Here is a 22,677-nt window from a genome sequence, read left to right on the forward strand (position 1 = left end):
GGCATGAATAGACATTTTACTGAGGGCCTATAGATGGCAAATAAGCACATTAAGAGAGATTCAACATCATTAACCATTTGGGAAGGTCAAATTAAAACCACAATGAGGTAACACAGTATTCCTATCAGAATGGCTAAGCTTAGTGACACCAAATGCTGGCAAGGATGGAAGGAAACTGAATGGTTCATACATCAATAGTGTGAACACTCTAGAAGATAGCAGTTTCTTGTAGAACTGTCATTTAACCCACCCACAGGGATTTTTAATCCCTGGCTCCAAAGAACCACTGATCTTCATTTTCATTATTGAAAGCATGTTATAGTAAATGAAATGATACTCTATGTAACCTTTTGGGGTTGGCTTTTTAATACAGTTGCATAGTTCCTTGGAGATCCAGTCAAGTTGTTTTGTGTACCAACACTTCATTCCTCTTTTAGTGTTTAGTCCGTGGTATAGATGTACCACTGTGTGTTTAAACGTTCACCAGTTGAAGGACTTTTGGGCTGTTTCCAGTTTGGGCTATTGCAAATAAAGCAATGAACGTTCTTGTACAGGTTTTGTGTGAACATATAAGATTTTTCTGAGTAAATGCCCAAGACTTTTATAGACATTGTCTCGCCTATAATATTGGAGAAATCATACCATTTTAAATGAATTATTGAATAAAGTGCACTAAACCTTGGTAACTCATACGGAATAGAGTACTTCATTACTATTTTTTGTTGTTGCTAAGGGACTTCTTTGTATCATCTTGTGTCAAAAAGCATTCATTTGCAACCTGTGAAAAAAATGCCTACAGGACACAGGTGTAGAATATTTATCAGACAAATTAAAAATATTCTCCAAATTAAACTGGCCCATCTACTAAAGGTTCTTTAGGAGAACATCATCTTAATTACCTGAGATCCAATTTCAGGGGTACTTACAGAGGACCAAAAGGGTGTAATTACTACCTTTAAAACAATTCAGGTTTTTAGGACACAAAATGGGACAGTTAACCCTGTTTCAGGTTCTTTTATACACAAGAGAAAAAACAGGTCTGAGTATTATAGCCACCTAAATGTGAGCTGCTGAAGAATTAATACACAACACACCCTCTCTGAATTCATTTATTTAGAGATAGTACACAGCCATTCAAAATGATGGAACACAATATTAGCACACAGAATAAAGTTGGGGAATTCAGTTGAATTGTTATCTTTCATTTACATTAATAAATACCTTAAAAGAAGCAAATGTAGATTTTAAGATTCATTAAGACACTAATAACATGTACAAGTAACTAAGTTTCTAAGTTAACTGTCATACTGCTTGATTTTCAGGTTGAAAGATTATAATAAACTATATATTTTAATTAGATGGCAGCAAATACAAAAGCATTTTAAACATCTTCTGAACTGTATAGTGTACTATAAGCAGTTTATATTCTATAGCATTCCATCATTCTCCTGGCCTCAGTTTATGGGTAGAAGGCAAGCTGGACACCAGCAAATCACATAACAAATTATCCACTACTAATGAGGTGTATAATCTATAATCTATTATGCATGTATTTTGAATAGAAGTTATTTTTGAATGCCAAAAGAATGCCAGCTTTTTTTGGAAATTGGGACTTACCAGCTTGGTCACTGATTAGCTAGCTATCTGAGCTTCAGTTTTCTTCATTTTTAAAATAAAGGATTGGACTAGATTTTATATAAGTATCTCCTGAGGCTTAGGATATTACAGTTTCGTCCTAAATTTACCACCTCTGATTTTCAAAATGAACTTTCAAAGTGCACCTCTAACCCACGATTATCTTTTTTTAAAAACTTTGCCTAAATCCTTCAGAGTTCCTAACATCTCCATTGAACCTGTACTTTTGCAAGTGTTTAAAATAACTAAAACAAAGTTGGTATGTTGGTATGAAAGGCCATCCCTACCCAGGGAAGATTACAACCTAACTGGGTATTCAAATTAGTAACCCACCATCACCACCAAGCTTTCTGTGAAGCCTCTCTCAATCTCCATCATAATTTACACTGCTGTCCATCAAACACTCCCTAGCTGTATAAATTCCCTACCTTCACATCAAGGGAAAAACCTGAAAAGATTTTTCAGACACCTGGCATTTAAGTTACTTGTTTATACAATTTTACAACAGCTACGTTCTTTGCAGTCTCTTGTAGGGCAAGGCATCAAATATTTCAAAAGGCAGCCATACATTTCCTTCTATACTTTCTAAAATAGCTTAGGGACTAGCACAATTTAAGTATCAAACTGTCAAGCAGTTTTGTCTTTACTCTTAATTTCACAGGCACAGAGCTAAGGATAAACCTAACAGTGTCCACTTTTCCTAACTCACCAACAGACTCCTAAATCTCTCCCTTTGTAATTCATTCTAACACACATACCAATGTGCATGGCAAGAATACGATGAATAAAATGGCAAGCGATAAAATCTAATTCATGCCAGAACACTGGAGAAGTTACATGGGAAGCACACACACACGACTTTACAAAAGTTGGGAATACTGTTAATCTCAAACAAGCAATGATTAAAGTGGGACTTTCATGCCAGAAGTCCTGTCCTGTTCAATCAAAATCACGATTTGTAAGAACAAGTGGTGCCACTAGTGTCCAAACATACAACACAATGCCAATCCAACTAGAAGAGATTTTCACCCATACTGCTGTCCACTGACTCTTCATCTCACGAGAAGGCTCATACCTAAAATTTAAGAAAAAAATGAAAGGGAAGAAAGGGTTGGATTATCAGCCATCATGCCACTTAGCTTTACTTCAGCAGTGTTCTTTGTATAGAGTTTGTGATAAGAGATACACAATTGCTGGGCAAATCTGTTACCCTGCTTGCCATACTACTTTAATAGCTAATATGAAGGTAAAAATCAAAACTTTCCTTTAAAGGAGTAAAGGACATCAGCCTCTGAAGTAGCTCTTTTACTAATACTCAGAGGCTTCTTATGTACAGGTTCCCACTATCTGAAAGTCTGTTATGCCACTTTACTTTTACAAAAAACCTACATGAGTAAGGTAAATGGCTTTTTTCTAAAAAGCAGAATCTCTCTTTGGGTTTCTTTCAGTTAGCAAAAACAGGTAATAAATATTAGTCTTTCATAAAAATGAAGTAGCGTAATGCAAACTGTAAGAAAGTAGGGGGGAACCTGTATTTCTGGCTTAGGAGTCATGAAATAGAGAAATAGAGTGTGATGCCTGGATAAGTAAGATATTGTTATAAAAGACTTATCAATCCTAGGGACGCCTGGGTGGCTCAGTCGGTTAATCGTCTGCCTTCGACTCAGGTCATAATCCTAGGGTCCTGGGATAGAATCCCGGATCGGGCTCCTTGCTCACCAGGGGAGCCTGCTTCTCCCTCTGCCTGCCATTTCCCCTGCTTGTGCTCTCTCTCTGACAAATAAATAAAAATATTTTTTTTAAAAATCTATCCTATCCTGTATAAAAAGTATAATCTGTTCAAAGCGTATATGAGAACCACTCTCCCACCTTCAGCCTTTTCAGATTTAAGACATTCGGAAGGAAATACACTCCAAATTTAGCTGGTTTTTGAGCAAATGAAACATACCAAAAATATTTTTCATATAAAGTTTTGGGTTTTTTTCTTTTTTTAAGATTTTATTTTTAAGTAATCTTTACACTCACCGTGGGTGGGGCTTGAACTCACAACCCTGAGATAAAGAGTCACATGCTCCTTTAACTGAGCCAGCCAGGTGCCCCAATCTAAAGTCTTAACATTTAATATTATCTGACAGCCAAAGCTGTGAATTACTGAACACTACATGGTTTCTTATCACTATGCTGCAGTGTAGGAATTTTAAAAAATACTTATTTTTCAATAATAAATGCCAGAAAAGTCGCTCTTAAAATGAAAAATAATTTTTTCTACATCTTTTTCTGGTATTCAAAAGTCTTCTTACAAGTTGTGAAGGGTATTCTGCATTAAAAATTATTAAAAACAGAACTTTGCAAACCATACAGTTCAACTTGAATCTTAGACTGAATCTATCAGTAGCCATTTCGACAAAATTAGAAATTTTTTGAAAACAAAATAACTACCTTTCTATTACCAGAAAAAGATTTATACATTGTAAAGTGATAAAAAAGCACAAGTTACAGCTATGGAGAGTTCTAAGGATCCGATTTTAGAGTAGCCATATTCTTTGCGTTAATCTACATTAATGTATTTCACCTCAATTCTGGAAACAAGTGCTTTTAACAACAGTTTGAACAAAACAGAAAAAGATGTATCTTACACCATGTCGGGAATTGGTTACAGTGTCAAAAAAATAAAGTATTGTGTTGGATTAACTATTAATATGGTTTTTCTGTAAAAAAAAAAATGTGTTAATTTCATGAAGCTTCCGATTTTCATCTCTTCAAGATTTGGAAGTATTTCAATATTTGCTAATGCCAGAGCAAGGAAGTAAAGTCTGCATTTCTCATACTGATCTCATTAATCATTTAGATGTAAATTCTGAAATGCACTGGAGGATAAAAAAGTACTTCATAACACGTTTTGCAATGCAATCATGAAAAACATCAAAATTTCCACATACGAAGTTTTCATGAAATATAATATTACCTGTACCAGTTGGTAAGGGTCATCATGATATAAAGTGAAGCCAAGAAAAGCATGAAGTGAAAGAAGGAATAACTATAAGTAACACCATCCCTTTCATTATCTACAGCTCGGTGAACATCATCTCCATCCTCCAGTGATCCATCACTTCTGGCTCCACCGTCTTCTATTAATGTTGATTCATCACTCGTTAGAGTCAATTTATTAACCTGACTGTTGTTTGAAGTACGGATGCTGCATAAAAGACAGTTAAGGAAGAAAGAAGGAAAAAGGGTATTTAAAAAAATGATTTTTAAATGAATGGCTAGATTTCTTGTTAAAAAAAAATCCACGACTTTTCTTACCTTGAATAAAACACACATAATAAAAAGAGGATCAGTCCTATAATTCCCTGAGCATGCCACCACTGGACAGACTGCCCCTCCTTTGGGATAGTGCTTGTTGTATTGTACCCAATTATGCTTAGTAGACTTGGGTTGCAGTTTGTTTCTGTAATGTAAATTAAGGTCAAATTAAAATGTTAGAACAGTATAAAAAGTAATTTATTTTGGGGGGCCTAGTTACAGGTTTGTTTTTTTTTTTTTTTTGTAAACTCTTTATGCCCTTCCATATTCAAAATATTTTCCTGGAAAAGGTATAAGAAAAAAATACTTCGAAACAACTTGTAATTATTGATAATGAGACCTTTTAAATTTTAGTGCTAATTTTATAGAAGTACCCAGAAAATCAAGTAATTTCATTTTAAACCTCGAGAACTGAGATACTATTAAGCTTTCTATTGATCAAGAAACAGGTGAAATTCAGATGAGCTCTCCTAAGTATAATAAAACTTTAGTACAGTTAGGAATAAAATTCAGGTGTTCTAAACAAAAATACAGTGGCTTTTCCTTATATATTGTAAGAGAATAGTGACTTTATGAAATTTATGAATTGTCAAAGTATGTTGCTACATAAGCAAGGTAACTTAGACATTAAAATGACCAGTTATTAAAATTTTAACAAATGCTTTGTGGGAATGTCCAAATAAGTCGTAATGACCTAATCTGTACTGTTTCTTAACTTTCATAAGAAAAAGTAAGGTTTTTATTCACTAAACTATCCAAAATGTTTTTCTCTTCAACAAAGCCAGATATATCAACTACCATCTTATTAATGAAAATGATCCTTAATTAGGGGAAAAAACAAACAAGAAAAAAAAATGATTCTTATCTTAGACCCATTCAGATAAGAGTAAGCTCTAAAGCAAATTGCTAAAAAATTTTTCTAACCACTTAACACCTGAACAAAAATAATCTCTAAAAACAGCCTTCTTCCAACTATTGATAAAGTACCTACTGAGTTTATAAACTTACAATCAGATTTAGATAACATTTTATAATTTTCTTTTTAAATAAAAAGGATAATTTTCTTCCTTTTCAAAATCAGTAATTAATTTCTCACCAATGTGTTTCACCCCAAATGATATATATTGGCTTCTAATCTCATGGAATGCTTCCTTGAGAATACCTTGCTATTCACTTGCAAGATACTCACAGACAAAAATATTATTTTAATTAGTAAAAAAAAAAAAACTATACTGCTTAGCAATGAATCAAGGAGCATTTTAAGAGCTTTTCTTTTTATATATACTATCATTAATATGACTGTACAAATTAGGTATATTTTTTATAATTTTCATATAATATCTTAAATTTTGTTAGTGAAAGAAACAAGGTGAAAAAAATACACAGCAATAATCAAACATGAAAATGTTATTTCCATACTGTTTATTCCTCTAGAAGCTTTTTTTTTTTTTTTAAAGATTTATTTACTTATTTTAGAAAGAGAAAGCAAGAGCAAGAGACCGCTGGGTGGGGGGATCTGAGGGAGAAAGAGAATCTCAGGCAGACTCCCTGCTGAGTGACCCAAAGATCCATCTCAGGATCCATGAGATAGATCAATGACTTGAGCCAAAATCAGACGCTTAACCCACTAAGCCACCCAGCCATCCTTAGAGGCTTATTTTTTAAATAGCTTAATTTCACAAAACGACCATCTTTGAAAAAAAAGTTGAAGAATTCATTAAAAACAAATAAACCTGAGCAAACAAAACGTACCTGGTTCATTGGTCATAGCAGACCACGTCAAATACATTGTGTAGACTGTGATTACTGAAGACTGTAACAAACCAGATCTTGGTTGTGATTCCTACAAAAAATTAAGCAAGACAAAAATTTATTCTGACATCATTCAAGATTTAGGGAAAACTAAGAAAAATGAAAGCTTCACAGAAACTGAACAATATAAAGATCATACCTGGATTTTTGGCAGTATAGACATTACAGAAGCACCGAGGCAGAGGAGCATGTTGACACTGATGAATGCTTTATTTTCTGAACAACTGGCTGGATGAGTATAATAAACAAAGAACAGGACGACAGCAACTAAAGACAGCAGATAATTCAGAGCCGTAGCTGATAACAATGCTGTGAAAGAAATATAATTGGACAATTAGAATTTATCATGAATATTAGGAATTAGGCATAGGGCTCATTTTAAACATAATCATTTTATTCAAAATGTATTTTAAGCAACTAACATTTCAGCATCATGCAGGCTATAAAAGCAGAGAAGAATATTTCTGAACTTTATCACAGTGATTTTATAGTCTTCACACATAGCTCACTATAGTATTTTCAAGGACAGTAAGTTAGGTAACATATTAAATATTTTATTAATAGTAATAGCTCCATTACAAACACATTCACATACGTTAGCCATAATTTTCAAAATACAGAAAAAAGGAACATTATTTAATGCTAAGCCTACAAAATAATGCTGTTCTATATTAACTAATTATCTTTATTTTTTATTAAAAAAAATTTTTTTAAGTAGTCTCCATGCCTAATGTGGAGCCCCACCGGGGCTTGAACTCACAACCCTGAGATAAGACCTGAGATGAGATCAAGAGCCCAACACTTAACTGAATGAGCCACCCAGGCACCCCTTAACTAATTATCTTTAAAAAAAAAAAAAATGTAATGGTAAGTCATTATTATTTAATAAGACAATCCAAATTTCTTCTATGTAAATCAAAACACAATGTGTTTGGTTTTTTCCTAATATGTGTCCAATATACAAGTGTTTATGTAGATGTGCCTGATGGGATGCACCCAACAAATATTTACTGAATGCCTACAAAATTCTAAGCACTGGTGATAAAGCAGGGAACAGAACAGAAACTCTTGCATTAGATATGCAATAAAGAATGCAGTGTTCTATAAAAGTGAATTTTCCAAATGACTGAAGCTTACTTCTTTGAATACTAAACACTCTTTATTTTAACCACTGAGGTCAAATACCACACAAACTAGCTGTGAGAGAAATATCAGGCTAGCAGATACAATGAATATAGCTTTCAATCTGATTTAAAATATTTAGCTGAACTCAGCTCATTTCACAGAAAAATTTAGATTTATGGCTTCTGTTAGGAAATCAGAAAAAATGTAAGCAATGCTGAGCCCACATTTCCATAAGGCAACTACTGTAAAACTGAGCAGCAGCTATGCACCTTAAATAGAGGCTTCATCACAGTTGTCTGCGCAAGGATTGATTATGCACTTAACCGGAGTCTCTTCCCTCCTTTTCATCTGGGGCAAGCCAATGAATTCTGATCCCTGTTCTGCAGTGTAACCATTGGACTCAAGCTCATCATTACAAATAGAACAGTCACACTACTACAAGAATCCCCTTCAGTGTTACTGACACAAAAAGGCATCTTTCCACTTACATAAAATGAAAAGTTCTAGAGTTGCTTTTCATAAACTTTTTCCTGCATGCTGATGTTTATGAATTATGTCACTGTTTATTTCTAGCAGTCCTAATCCCTTTAACATTTTTACCCTGCTACAGAATAGGAAATTAGGCTGTAAGAAGTACGTACTATCAGCAGTAGCCTTTGCAACATCTATTTTAGCCATTCAAGATATTCTGGATTTTTTTATTTAAAGATTTTTATTTATTTATTCGACAGAGACAGCCAGCGAGAGAGGGAACACAAGCGGGGAGTGGGAGAGGAAGAAGCAGGCTATAGCGGAGGAGCCTGATGTGGGGCTCGATCCCATAATGCTGGGATCACGCCCTGAGCTGAAGGCAGACGCTTAACCGCTGTGCTACCCAGGCGCCCCCAAGATATTCTGGATTTTGTCCTGGTTCCTGGGTATGTTCTAATTGATTCCCTAAAAGATCTCTCAGTAAGTTGTTATGTCATAAAAATCTTGATTTCCCCTATAGTCTGCATACACGCTCTCACCTTCAAAGCTCACCTATCTTGAGGATGCTCTGTAAGACAAAAGCTTACCTGCATACCAACATCTTGAGTTCCCTTCTTCCATTTTCTCAACCCATGATTCATTCCATGAATGGGCAAAATCAATAAGTAAGACTAGCTGTATGAGGATGAAGCAAAAGGCACCTGCCATTCCTACATAAAACCACACTGAAAGAAAAAAAAAACATACAAATGAGTGACTGGTTCACTTTTTATTATTTCATCTTCATAACACAATACACAACAGGAAAAATAATATTTTACACAAATGATTTGTTTTGCCAAGTGGAAAAAAAAACAACCGCAAGTAGTGTTACAGTTCGAGGCAACAGTTATGTCAATTTCTTTATTAAACATCAACATCACACAATTAAGAAAAGATTTACCAGTTGTAAAAGTTCCTTCTGGAATGAAGAAAGCCCCAATAATAATTGCAATTGCTGCGGCAAATTTAAAGAACCAAAATCTAAAAGAAATAGAAATACAGTTTACTAATAAATATTCACTCAATAAATAGTTTCATATATGAAATCTTTTAAGAGCATCTGAAAAAATAGAGTTTATGTGACTGTTTAGGACAGTTTTAAGAAAGATTTATAACTAATTTCACTATGAGAAAATGAGGATATTCTATATTCACAGGTTTATTTTAAATAATGAATTGGTATAATGCTAAGTGAAATAAGTCAGAGAAACACAAATACCATATGCTTTCACTCATACATGGAATTTAAGGAAGAAAACAAATGAACAATGAAAAAGAGATGAACCGAAAAACAGACTTTATTTTATTTTTTTTAAAGATTTTATTTATTTATTTGACAGAGATAGACACAGCCAGCAAGAGAGGGAACACAAGCAGGGGGAGTGGGAGAGGAAGAAGCAGGCTCATAGCGGAAGAGCCTGATGTGGGGCTCGATCCCATAACGCCGGGATCACGCCCTGAGCCAAAGGCAGACGCTTAACCACTGTGCCACCCAGGCACCCCCAAAAAACAGGCTTTAAATACAGAGAACTAGTGGATGCCAGAGGGGAGGTGGGTGAAATCGACAAAAGAGATTCAGAGGACACTTATCTTGATGAATGCTGAGAAATATACAGAATTGTTGAATCATTTATTATATTGTACACCTGAAACTGATGTTAACACTGTATTTTAATTTTACATGAATAAGAAGAAATTAAAAATAAGAATGGAATAATATGTGAAAGTATAAGGTGTACTGTACAAATGAATAGGTTTTACAAACACATGATAAATGCTCCATCCAAAACTGATAACAACAACAACAACAAAAACAGCTTTTAGGACATCAGCATCTTGATGGCAAAAGTCCCTATTTTTTGGTTCCCCTGTTTTTAACAACTAATAAGGCATCCATCCATTAACAGAAGTGCCTCTGCGGGAGCTGTGAGATCCAGAAACATTTGCCAAGAGACCCAGGAGGAGTCTTCAGCACCTGTGCATTTGGTAATAGGCAGACAGACTTTGGTATGGGCTGCAGAACCAATAAATTTCCCTAACCCCTCCCAGCTTTTTCCAGTTGGGGAAAACCCAGAGTGCCAATGTGGGCAAATACCCATGAATAAGAGACAATTTATAAAAGTCTAGCCCTCCTGAGGGAAGATTCCAGCATAGCATGTGTGTGTGCTGGGGTGGGGGTGGGGCGGGACCTTTGTCAGCACCGCCCCTACACCACGGCAATACAGTATGGACACTATCTGGCAGGCAGCAACCTCTTCCATGGGGGAAAACGGGAGCTGTGAGTGACAACTACCCCAAATCTGTGGGGACAATTCTGGAGAAACTCATTTCTCTCCAGAAGCACCCAGATTACTGAGGCAGGACCTCCATGACTAATGGGAGATTGGAGATGGGGAAAGCAGCAGATATCAAAGCATTAAAGGAACACAGTTTCTGCCACCTACACTCAGGACTTAAGCAGGAAATATGCTCACAAGTCTCTGGGAGATCCTCAGCCGAGGATATCTCCGCTGCTGTGTGGGATCCCAAACACTTGGGAGTACTAAACCCACACCTCCCACTCTGCAGCTAGCTCTTTATGTGTGCTCCCAAGTGTGGCAGAAAGAGCCAATCCAGTAATTACTGAGAGTGCTCTGAGAAAAACACACCATGATCTGTAAGCAAGGGAGAAACCATAAACTTGAGCCATGGTGCCATCTTCTGGAAAACAAAAAAAGATTTCCAGTATCCAGTAGGGTGAGTTGTAAGAACCAGAGAAGTCATAAAAGCTTAAGATTTCTTCCACAAAAGGGAGCAAGAAGTGTGCAGCAAGTGTATAAGTAAAAGGTCAAAGAGAACCCCAGGATCAAGAAGAGGATACCCCATCTAAAGGCAACCAGTAGAGACCTGAGATATCTGCTACCTCAAGCAGCAACACAAAACTACAGGGAACATGAAAACAAGAAAACATTTCATCACCAAAAGATAATAATCCAACAACTGAGCTGAAAGGCAAGGAATCTTGCAATCTAGTGAATAAAGAATAAAATAGCTGCTTTAAGGGAACTCAGTGAGCTACCAGAAAACACAGAAAAGACAAAACCAGGGGGAAAAAATACATGAACAAAACAAGGAATTGAACAGAGCCAGAAACCATAAAAAAAGAACCATAATCTGGAGCTGAAGAATTTGATGAAAGAAATGAAAAATGCAAGAGAGCACTTAGAGCAGGGTAGATCAAATGTAGGACAGAATCAGTGACCTAGAGAACACAAATTTTGAAATAACCTGATAGGAGTGAAGAGAGGGTAAAAAAATGAAAAAGAGTGAAGAAAAGCCCATTTGATCTACGGTATCTAAATATTAAAATAATTAGTGTTCCAGAGGAGAGGAGAGAAAGGAAGGGGGCAAAGTTTGTTTAAAGAAATAATGGAGAATTTCCCAAGCTTGGGAAGTATTATACATCTGAGTTCACAACTCTAATAGATTATGCTATTATCTCAATGCAAAAGACCTTCTCTTAAAACACAAACTGTCAGCGATGGAAGAAAAAGAGAGAATCCTAAAAGCAGCCAGAGAAAATAGAATCTTAATCTCCCACTAAGCTATCAGTGGACTTCTAAGCAGAAATGCTACAGGCCAGAAGAGAGGAGAATGACACATTCCAAGTTTTGAAAGAAAAAAACTGCCAGCCAAGAATACTCTATCCACCAGTCATCCTTCAGATATGAAAGAGAAATGAAGACTTCCCCAGATAAACAGAAGCTGAGTTCACCACTACTAGATCTACCTGCAAAAAATGGTGAAAGTTCAAGCTTAAATGAAAAGATGCTAATAAGAGACATGAAAACATACGAAAATATATAACAGACTATGAAGATAAATATACAGTAAGATCTAGAAAACTAATTCTATAATATGACATGTTAACATTTAACTATAAAGGTTAAGAAGTATTGAAAAAACTATTAATACATTAATACATAATATAAAAAAATGGTAAATTGTGACATCAAAAATATAAAAGGAGAAGAGTAAATGGATAGAACTTTTGTATACAATTGGTGTTAAGTTGCTATCAGCTTAAAATGGACTGTTTCATCTAAAAAATGTTTTAGGTAAGCCTCTCAGTAACCACAAAGCAAAAACCTACAGTAGATCCACAAAAGATAAAGGGAAATAAGAGAACCAGAGAACAACAATTTACAAAAGCAGGCAGAAATGGAGGAAAAAGAAACAATGGAAATGCAAAACAACCAGAAAGCAATGAATAAGGTAACATTACTAAGGCCTAACATACCAGTCATTACCCCAAATGTGTATTTTTACCGAATTTACCAATCAGAAGGCATGGTGTGGCTAGATGGATAAAAAAAACCAAGACCCAACTATATACTGCATACAAGACTCACTTCAGATTTAAGGACACTCACAGGCTCAAAGTGAAGGGATAGTAAAGGATATTCCATGCAATTGGGAAGCTAAAGAAAGTGGGGATAACATACCGACACTAAACAACTTTAAGACAAAAAAGGTAACAAGAGATAAAGGCCATTATATAATGATAAAGGAGCCAACTCAATTCTCCACGAAGATACAACAATCATAAATATGTATATACCCAACACTGGAACACTTAAGTATATTAAGCAAATACTAACAGATTTAAAGGGAGAAATGGATAACAATAACAGTGGCAGACTTCAATACCCCACATTTTCAGCAATGGATAAATCCTCAGACAGAAAATCAACAAGGAAATGCTGGATTTGAACCCTATGTTAGGCCAAATGGACCTATCACATTTATAGAACACTCCATCCAACAGCAACAGAATACATATTCTTCTCAAGTGCACGTGGAGCATTCTCCAGTATGAACAGATCATATGATAAGAGCACCCAAAATAGTCTTTTCAAATTTAGTAAGACTGAAATCATACCAAGTATTTTTTCCAACTACAACAGAATGAAACTAGAAATCAACAAAAGGAAACCTGGAAAATTTCCAAACGTGGAAACTAAACAACACACTCCTGCAAAACCAAGAGATCGAAGAAGAATCAAAAGAGAAATTATCTCTAAACAAATGAAAATAGAAACACAATATAATAAGACATACAGGACGCTGCAAAAGCAGGTCTTAGAGGGAGTATATAGTGATAAATGCGTATGTTAAGAAAACAGAGAGATCTCTAATAACTTTAACTGTATACCTCGAGGACTAGAAAAAAGGCCAAAGTTAGCAGAAGCAGGGAAATAACAAAGATCAGAGTGGAAATAAACGTGATACAGAACAGAAAAAAATAGAAAAGATCAACGATACTAAGATATTTCAAAAAGATAAACAAAACTGACAAAAACCTTTAGCTAGACCAAGAAAAAAAAATACTCAAAATCAGAAACAAAAGAGGAGACATTACAACTGATACTATGGAAGTACATACATTCATAAAAAACTGCTTGAAGAATTATGCGTCAACAAACTGGATAACCAGAAGATATGGATAAATTCTAAAAACATACAACCTATGAAGATAAAATCAAGAAGAAACAGAAAATCCAATTAAAAGATGGGCAGAGGAACTCGGATATTTTTCCAAAGAAGATATACGAATGGCCAACAGGTATATGAAAAGGTGCTCATACCTGCAAAATGTAAATCAAAGCCATGATGAGATATCATCTCACAACTGTTAAAAGAAATGGCTATCATTAAGAAGATAAGAAGTAGCAAGTGTTGGCAAGGATATGGTGAAAAGGGAACTCTTGTGCACTGTTGGTGGGAATGTAAACTAGTTCAGCCACTATGAAGAACAGGATAAAGGTTCCTCAAAAAATTAAAAATAGAAACTACCATATGATCTAGCAATTCCACTTCTAGTTATACATCCAAAGGAAATGAAAACAGGATACCAGAAAGATACCTGCTCTCCCGTTTATTGCCACATTATTCATAATAGGCAAGATATGAAAACAACCTAAGTGTCTGTCAATGAATGAAGAAAGAAACTGTGGAACAGATATACAACGGAATGTTATACAGCCATGAGAAAGAAGCAAACCCTGCCATTTGCAAGGACATATATGGCTCTAAGTGAGATAAGCCAGACAAAGGAAAACAAATACCGTATGATATCACTCATACATGGAATCTAAAAAAGCCAAGCTTGTGAAAACTAAGAATAGAATGGTTACCAGAGTATGGATATATGGGGGGTGGAACTGGGAGATGTCATTAAGGGGAACAAACTTGCAACCAATAAATAAGTCCTGGAGATTTAATGCACAGCATAGTGACTTTAAGCATCAAAACTGTATTACAGACTTCAAAGTTGCTAACTGTTCTCATTCATCACAAGAAAGAAGTAATAACTATGTGACATGACTGAGGTGTTGGCTAACCCTACAATGGTAATCACATTGCAATATACAAATGTATGAAATCAACACTTTGTATATGCTAAATCTACAATGTTATATGTTAATTTTATCTCAATTAAAAAGAAAACACATGTAAAGATGGTTGTAGGACTACTACATGTTTATGCATGCTACTCTGCCTAGAGTGTTATCTCAAGGAATAGTTTTCATAGCCAATCTGTGGTGCATTTTGAGAAGTGTTTAAAAGCACGATAGAGTTGTAAAAGTGCAAATAAACAAATACCAACGACTACAAGAACAAAATAAAATCAACCAACCTGTCAACAGCATATTTTTCACCAATATTTGTATTTCACTTGTTCATTCTTCCTGTCTTTGGTAGCATAATAATAAACAACAGCAGATACTCAAAAAATATTTTTTTTAAATTTATGGGGAGAAAAGAACAGATAAAATTCAAAACACTGAAATTAAGTATGAGAAGTGATGCTCTACATTAAGGGAGATTAATAAAAAGGACCCTGAAGTTTCTTTCTAGATTGTCTAGTACAACCAACCATTTAGACAATCAATCACCCTGCTGAGGGTTAAAGTTTTTCATTTTGGTTGCACTGTAGGTCTAAGTAACCAAGTTCAGTTTCATGTAGTAAGACTGATCTACCGAGAGCTAAGAGGAGAAGAGAAGGAGGAATGAGTTCCTCTTTATTAGTAACAGATATGGTAAATCCTCTTTTTTAAAAATTTTAGAGAGAGAGAGAGAATGCACAAGAGGGATGGACAGAGGGAGAGGGAGAGAGAATCTCAAGCAGGCTCCACAATGAGTGTGGAGCCTGAGGTGGGGCTAAATCTCATGACCCTGAGGATCACAACCTGAGCCAAAACCAAGAGTGGGATGCTCAACTGACTGTGGCACCAGGTGCCCCAGTAGATCTTTTTATGATGAACTATAAAAATCATGCATCAGAGATTATACCAATAAATAACCCAAGGCTACTATTTATATTTCTAAAATCTGACATTCTCAGAAGAGACAAGAAGGTATTTTTACCTGGTCATTCATGAATAACGAATCTGCAAACTGCATAATTTATTTTACTTTAAAGTTTCTTTAGACAGACTCAAAATAACTGAGAAAAGCCTACCCAGACTTTTGTATTATTCAACGACGTACCCATTATGCACTGCAGCTCTTGGATCACTGCTGCTCTTGACTTTGATCATTAGCAGAGAGAGGAGAAGATAGAACATAGCCAAGCCAAAGCACAGACGGTACACAGCTTTATAGCCAACCAGAATATTACAAGGAACGATGCCTTTTTCATTTTCACAAAATCCAGGAATCTAGAAAACAACGAGTTTATGATGTAGAATTTTTTCAAGTAAAAATGAAAGTTCTAGGTAATCAAATAGTTTAACGTTTAGAAAACAGAAATTTGTTTTACAGTTTATGCTGAATATGTAATCAAGTTAAGTCCGGAACATTTTCATCAGATAGACATTTAATTCTCTTTTCACTTTATTTGAGCCCATGATAAACTATAAATGCTGATCCAAAACTGGGTATTTATTCTGACTTGAAGATTTATTCTAAATTTTCTAAAACTTGCATTCTCCTGTGATATGCTGAATTACCTGTATAAAAGAGAAATACAATCAATTAAAGTGTAAGGAATTATATAGTAAGTCAGCTTCTAAATACTGAAGAGGAGAACAATGATGGCTTCTCAAAGCCAATGCAACCTAAATACAATTTGAGTTTTGGTCTCTTATTCTACAAGTGTTATTTCTGAATGAATGGATTTGGATTAACAAATAGCTGACAGTGATTTTATTTTTAACTTAGAAATCTGAAAAAGACTCATGGCCATTACAGAAAGTCACATTGGAATCAAGAATACAAAAAAAACAAAACAAAACAAAAAAACCAAAGAACCTGAAGTGAAATAAATGGGAGTAGTCCTCAAACTACATATACTACGCCTACATATAAGAATTATTTCCTCTAGAAAATGTTAAAGCAAACGGATATGCCAAAATATGATTGCTAATTTGTGCCTTTAAAACCAAGAACTTACAATTGTATTTAAGCTACTGGGGAGGCACTACTTCCTTTTGCTAGTTCCTACAGTCTGTAAGCCCTTTCTTGGTCTCACTTAAATCTCAGCCAGTTTAAGCCCTACGGCAGTAGGTACTTACCCATATTTATTTGCATCATGTACTCAACTAGGCATTCTTAATTATCCCACTCCCTTTTATGAGAGCAGGACACCACCTGGCAGAATTCCCATCATTAAGTTAATTCAACCACCTAGTTCAGTCAGGTTAAGCTAGTTCAGTAACAATCCGCAAATATCAGTGGCTTAAAACAGCAAAGATGTAGTTCTTGCTCTTGTACATGTACATAACTAGTTCATATAGTCACTTCAGGAGTCCAGGCTGTTGGAGAAGCCACCATTTCAAATGATGTACATGTTGTGACAGAAAAAAAAAGAAATCTTGTATCAGTAAGTAGAGGCTGATGTGTATTTCTTCAACTCACAACTCACTGATCAGTAAGTACTAGAGACATTGCCCTACATCTCACAAGCACTCTAGGAAATGCAAATCATTGATGACCTTCAGAAAGCAGAGATGCAGAAATATCTGATGATGAGAATTAACATCCACCAGCTAAACTATTCATAACCACCGTCAACTGGATCCAGACAAAACCGTATGTCTTTTGCTTATACCCAAGGACTTGAGTAACATTAACTGGCAGCCACATCTACCATGTACAATGCTAGTTACTTTCACAATCATAATAATCTCATTTTTCCAACTTTTACCATCTTTCCTTACCTCAAAGCCAACATCAAGCAGATACGGTGCTTTAAAATGGAGGTCAACTGCCATATTCTTTCTCAACCTCAAATTTTCTGTTGTCATTTGTCTTGTCTTGGTGGAAAGCCAACTTTTATACCTTCTCTTGATCACCTTCTCCTTCACGTAGATTAAAGCTCATATCTTTAACTCCTCAAAATATAAATGATTAAATCTCATCCTAAAAAATCCTTTCCTTAATTTAGCTGCCCTGAGACCACCATCTTTGTTACAAAACTCAAATCAGCAATTTATACCTACTGGCTACATTTCCTCACGGCTGTCTGATTCTCCTCCCACTTCTGATCCCAGCACTCTAAAGAAATTGCTTTTTCAAGACACTAATGATGTACTGGCTGTCAAATACTTTCTTCCTAAGGTGTGCACAATAGGGCATTCACTTGTTTCACCCTTTTTCATTGTTCCTTCTCAGGTTCCCTTTTCTCTACCAACCCCTTTCAATAACAGCTTTTGTCAAAGTCACTGTCTGCTCACTTTGAATGGTCTTCAAGCATATGCAGCCATGATTTCAACTTTCATCTCCATTCCCGAAACACTTCTAGCTAGGATTTTTTGTTACGTACCGTGTTTTCTACTTCCTGTTAGATACACAAACACACTTTCTCAAACACGTATGTAGTGCAGTATCCCTAAATCAATGAATTATAGTTTCCTCATCTCCTTTTATAACCTGACTCCCTGAAAAATTTTTAAAAAATAAAATAAAGCACCCCCCCCACCCCAGGTTAACAGTAACATTTTCCTGCTAGTTATCTAGAATCAGAACCTGGGTATTATGTATGATTCCATCACTACCAATATTTAAACCAGATTCAGTTAATTCTACATTCAGAAAAGCTATTGCTGGCCCCATATACAGTTCTTGATTACATGATTAAAAGAGCCTCCACATTTAACTGCTTAACTTCTAATTATCAGATCAGTCTTCCTAAAGCATACATATTCTGCTCAACAAGCTCTTTATCCTCATTTTGCTTCCTATTTTTCAATCTCTGCACACAAAAGTTCTACTCATTCTTAGGATGTTGCTTTTTCCATGAGACCCACTGAGTTCTGACATTTAACTGGCTAGAATTACTTATTCCTCCTTATTACCACAGCACGTTTTCTGTACCACCATCACAGAAGTTAAGCTTATATAAGTCTTATATCATCTTTCTTTCCAAAAGATTATGAGGATTACTAAAACTGGAATTACATGTTATCTTACTTTGTACAATTCCCAAAACCCAACAATCGGTTTTAAGCAAACTCATTATAGGTTCAATTAATCAATTAAAAAAAAAAACCAACCTTATTCAGTTGTTCTTCCATTCCTGGTATCAACATTACACAAGCTACACACACTCCAACAAGCAGGAAAAGCGCATAGATCAATCTAGTTACAGTAGAGTTGTTTCCACTAGGACAGCATCGACACAGCAAACACGGGGCACTGCCACATAAACATGGTATCTAGGAAAAAAGAGTTAAAAATCAGTTTAGTTTAAAATTATACAGTGAAAATTTCTTTTATCCACTCAAAAAAAAAAAAAAAAAGATAGGACTGAAATTAATTACCAAGGAACAAATGTATTTGGTTCATACATAATCATTCCACAAACTATAACTTAGTACTTTCTGTGTAAAGATGGACCAAGGTGAAACATAAAAGCGTTTGACCTCTAAATATTTTAAATTAAATCAGTTAAAACAACAAAGGGAAAAAAAAATCATCAGCAGCAAAGAGTTCAGCAAAAATAAACAAAAAACCTCGGAATAATAACAAGCCTATCTCTGGCTCCTGTCCTTTAGGCCCCAGATATCATACAGGTGAATTCACAAAATTCTGAGAATTCTCAAATATCCCAGAAGAGAAAAAGAAGGGAACTGGCATCCTTATCTTTTCCCTCTTCTGAGCTGGTGGTAGTGAAAACTGAAAACTCAGGCTAGCTAACTTTCTCCAGTGGAATGCCACAGTAAACTACTAGTACACTATGGGAATAGGATAATTCCCTCGCTAGGAGAGACGAACACTAATAAGGGAATCTGCCAGTATTTCAGAAAGGTTAAGTGTTCTCACAAGGACTCACCATAACCTAGGCTGAGCTCCCCCATAATGTCAGACTTCAGAAAGCTGGACAGACTAGGATATTCTAGCCTTACTATAGCTCTGGGGGAAAAGTCTGAGAAACCAAGGGAACGGAGTATGGCAGCAGTCACACACACTATAGCAACCAATATAATGCAGGGAACAAAACTGTTTATAGTAAGCTTAAGAAAGAAAGAAATAGAAGTCATGGCAACTATGCAAACATACTCTAGCAAAAAAATAAGTAAATAAGTACAACCCTCGGGGGAACTGAAAAAAAGGCTGAGGGAGAGGCATTTGAAGAATCCAGTCTGAAACAAAACATAACTCAGTAAGAAAAGAAAATTCTGTACTTCACCTAAACTACAGAAAAATAACAAAAAGCAAATGAAAAAGTTAAAAAATGAAATGGGAAAAGAATAAGATAATGAAAAGAGAGAGTCAAACTTAAAGAATAATTAACTACCAAGGAACAAAACAAACACAGATGAAAATAAAATTACTAACAGAAAAAAGCTTGAGATAATTACTATAAACTCAGCTCAAGATGGGTTTAATAGTGACTGGATATATCCTACTGCCTTAATCAATGGAAAAAAGTTAAACAAAGCTATGGTTTTTCAGACAATTAACAAGTAATGCAGAACAGTAACTTCCGAGAGAGGAAACAATGTGAGCTCCGTGACTGACCCAACTTTCTGCCTGGGGAGAGCATCCAGTACAGGGACGGGGACCTAAGCAGAGGCCAGTAGTTCACCTGAATTTAAGGAGGCAGCTGGGAGCTGGAACAGAGTTGGTCACTGAGAGAAGTAAAGGCAGCTAGAGTCTACAGGGAAGAATCCTGGAGAGAAGAAAGCTACAAAGTGAGCTCTGGAAATCTGCAGAGGCTTCAACTTGAATCTTCAGCAAAGCACTAATCACTGCATGTATTTGAATAAAACACCCAGAGGGGGAATAGTTAGTATTCCTACCAGTCACAGGGGAAAAACCTTGTTATCCAGGAGGCAGTGAGTTATGGGTTATACTTAGAAAAAAAATCAGCCATTAGCTTAAAGGCTGCTCCACTCTCACTTAACAAAGCATAAAGGAAACATAAAAAAGATCAAATTTTCTTCAAGTAACTCACTCATGCCCAAGAACAAAGCCCAAGAATTTTCTTTTTAAAATAAAAGTACATCCAACGTCCATCAAGGTAAAATTTACAATGTTTGACATCTAATAAAAAAATGACAGTTATGCAAGAAAGTAGGGAAATACAAACTTTAATGAGAAAAATCAATCAAAATGAACCTGACAACACAGATGACTGAATTATAGATAACGGCAAAAAGTATTATTTTAACAAGATTAAAAAAAAAAATCAGCATGTTAAGGAAAGCCATGGAAGATAATTTAAAAGATCTATACCAAACCTGTAGAAATGAAAAATAAAGTAACTGAACCAAAAAACACTAAGATACTGCAAAAAAGATTAATGAACCCAAAAACACAGCAAAAGAAATGAGACAAAAATGTTAGGACAAAAATGAATAGAAGAGTAGCACAGACAACTTTAAGCTGCCTAATGTAAGTGAAATTGGAGCTCTCAAAAGGGGAAATGAACAGAAGAATCCTACTGAGGAAATAATTGTCAAAATGTTCCCAAATTTAATCAAGATTATAAATTCCCAGATCCAAAAAGCTCAATGAAATTCTAGCAAAATAAACATGATGGAAAGCATACCAACTCATATCACAACCTGCTTAAAAACAACTGTAAACAGAAAAATCTTTAAAAAGCAGGCAGAAAAATGAAGCATATTATAAAAAGAGAAACAAGGATAGGTATCAATTTTAATTAAAAAACTGCAAGACAAAAGTAAGCACTTTAAAAAAACTACACATGATAAAATTTTATGCTCAGCAAAGTCTCTTTCAAAAATTAATATAAAATAAAACCATTTTCAGACATAGAAAGGAAAAAGAATCCAAAACTAGCAGACCTAAACTACCAGAAATGTTGAAGGAAATCCTTCAAATAAAAGGAAGATTATACCAGACGGCTGATCTATACAAAAGGAATGAAGAACAATGGAAATGGCAAAATATAAAGAAATCCTTTAAAGGATAATTATCCCTTTAAAGCAGAAATAATAGCAATGTATTGTGGGGGGTTATAACAAAGGTGGAAGAAAAATATATGATGATTGCAAACAGTATGCAAGAGGAGACATTCAAGACATTCAACTATACACTACTGCAAGGTTCTTAAATTTTAAGTAAGTGGTATGACTGGACATGAAGGCAGACTGTAGAAAGTTAAAAATGAATACTATACACCCTAAACTGACCTCTGAAAAACTCAAGACAAAGAAGTATAGCTAGTAAACAGAAATAAAATAGAATACTAAAAATGGCCAATTAATGCAAAATAAGGCCAAAAAAAAAAAAAAACTTACAGAAAAGGGATAACAGGACAAACAGAAAATAGAAAGATGGCTGATTTAAGCTCAAACGTAATAATCACACTAAATGTAAATGGCATAAACACTCCCAATGAAAAGACAGAGACAGGCACAAGGAGAAGCAGGTTCCCACTGAGCTAGGAGCCTGATGTGGGACTCAATCCTAACACCCTGCGATCATGATTTGAGTCGAAGGCAGACACTTAACAGACTGAGCCACCCAGGCTTCTCTGGACTTGAGACTTACAAAGCAGCAATAGTAATCAGGTCAGTGTGGTACTGTCAAAAAGCAAAGACAAATCAATGGAACAGAATACCTAGCCCACAAATAGCCCCACATAAATACAATCAACTAATGTTTGACAAAGATGCAAAGGCAATTCAATGAAGCAAAGATGATCTTTTCAACAAATGGTGTTGTTGTAACAACTGAGCATCCATATGCAGAAAAATGAATTCTAGACATATAGACAAAGATCTCATATCCTTTCCCAAAATTAACTTGAAATGGATTTTAAACCTAAAT

The 22,677-nt window shown here is 35.3% G+C and overlaps 1 protein-coding gene across 2 annotated transcripts in view; it reads right to left on the reverse strand.

Annotated features, from left to right (window-relative positions):
• Nucleotides 1–1,093: 1,093 nt before the first annotated feature.
• The window catches only part of SERINC1 (serine incorporator 1), a 30,490-nt gene continuing 8,906 nt past the window's right edge, over nt 1,094–22,677 (reverse strand). For both annotated transcript variants that reach the window (XM_002919685.4, XM_034669061.1), the window contains exons 2-10: nt 18,930–19,091; nt 15,925–16,094; nt 9,293–9,372; nt 8,937–9,074; nt 6,893–7,062; nt 6,694–6,784; nt 4,942–5,086; nt 4,601–4,831; nt 1,094–2,710 (exon numbers count right to left, since the gene is read on the reverse strand). In XM_002919685.4, coding sequence (XP_002919731.1) covers nt 2,575–2,710; nt 4,601–4,831; nt 4,942–5,086; nt 6,694–6,784; nt 6,893–7,062; nt 8,937–9,074; nt 9,293–9,372; nt 15,925–16,094; nt 18,930–19,091 — 1,323 coding nt within the window. In that variant the 3' untranslated portion in view covers nt 1,094–2,574. The remainder of the gene's footprint in view (nt 2,711–4,600; nt 4,832–4,941; nt 5,087–6,693; nt 6,785–6,892; nt 7,063–8,936; nt 9,075–9,292; nt 9,373–15,924; nt 16,095–18,929; nt 19,092–22,677) is intronic.

This window comes from Ailuropoda melanoleuca, chromosome 10, assembly GCF_002007445.2.
Source record: "Ailuropoda melanoleuca isolate Jingjing chromosome 10, ASM200744v2, whole genome shotgun sequence".
In the NCBI taxonomy this organism is placed as follows: domain Eukaryota; kingdom Metazoa; phylum Chordata; class Mammalia; order Carnivora; family Ursidae; genus Ailuropoda; species Ailuropoda melanoleuca.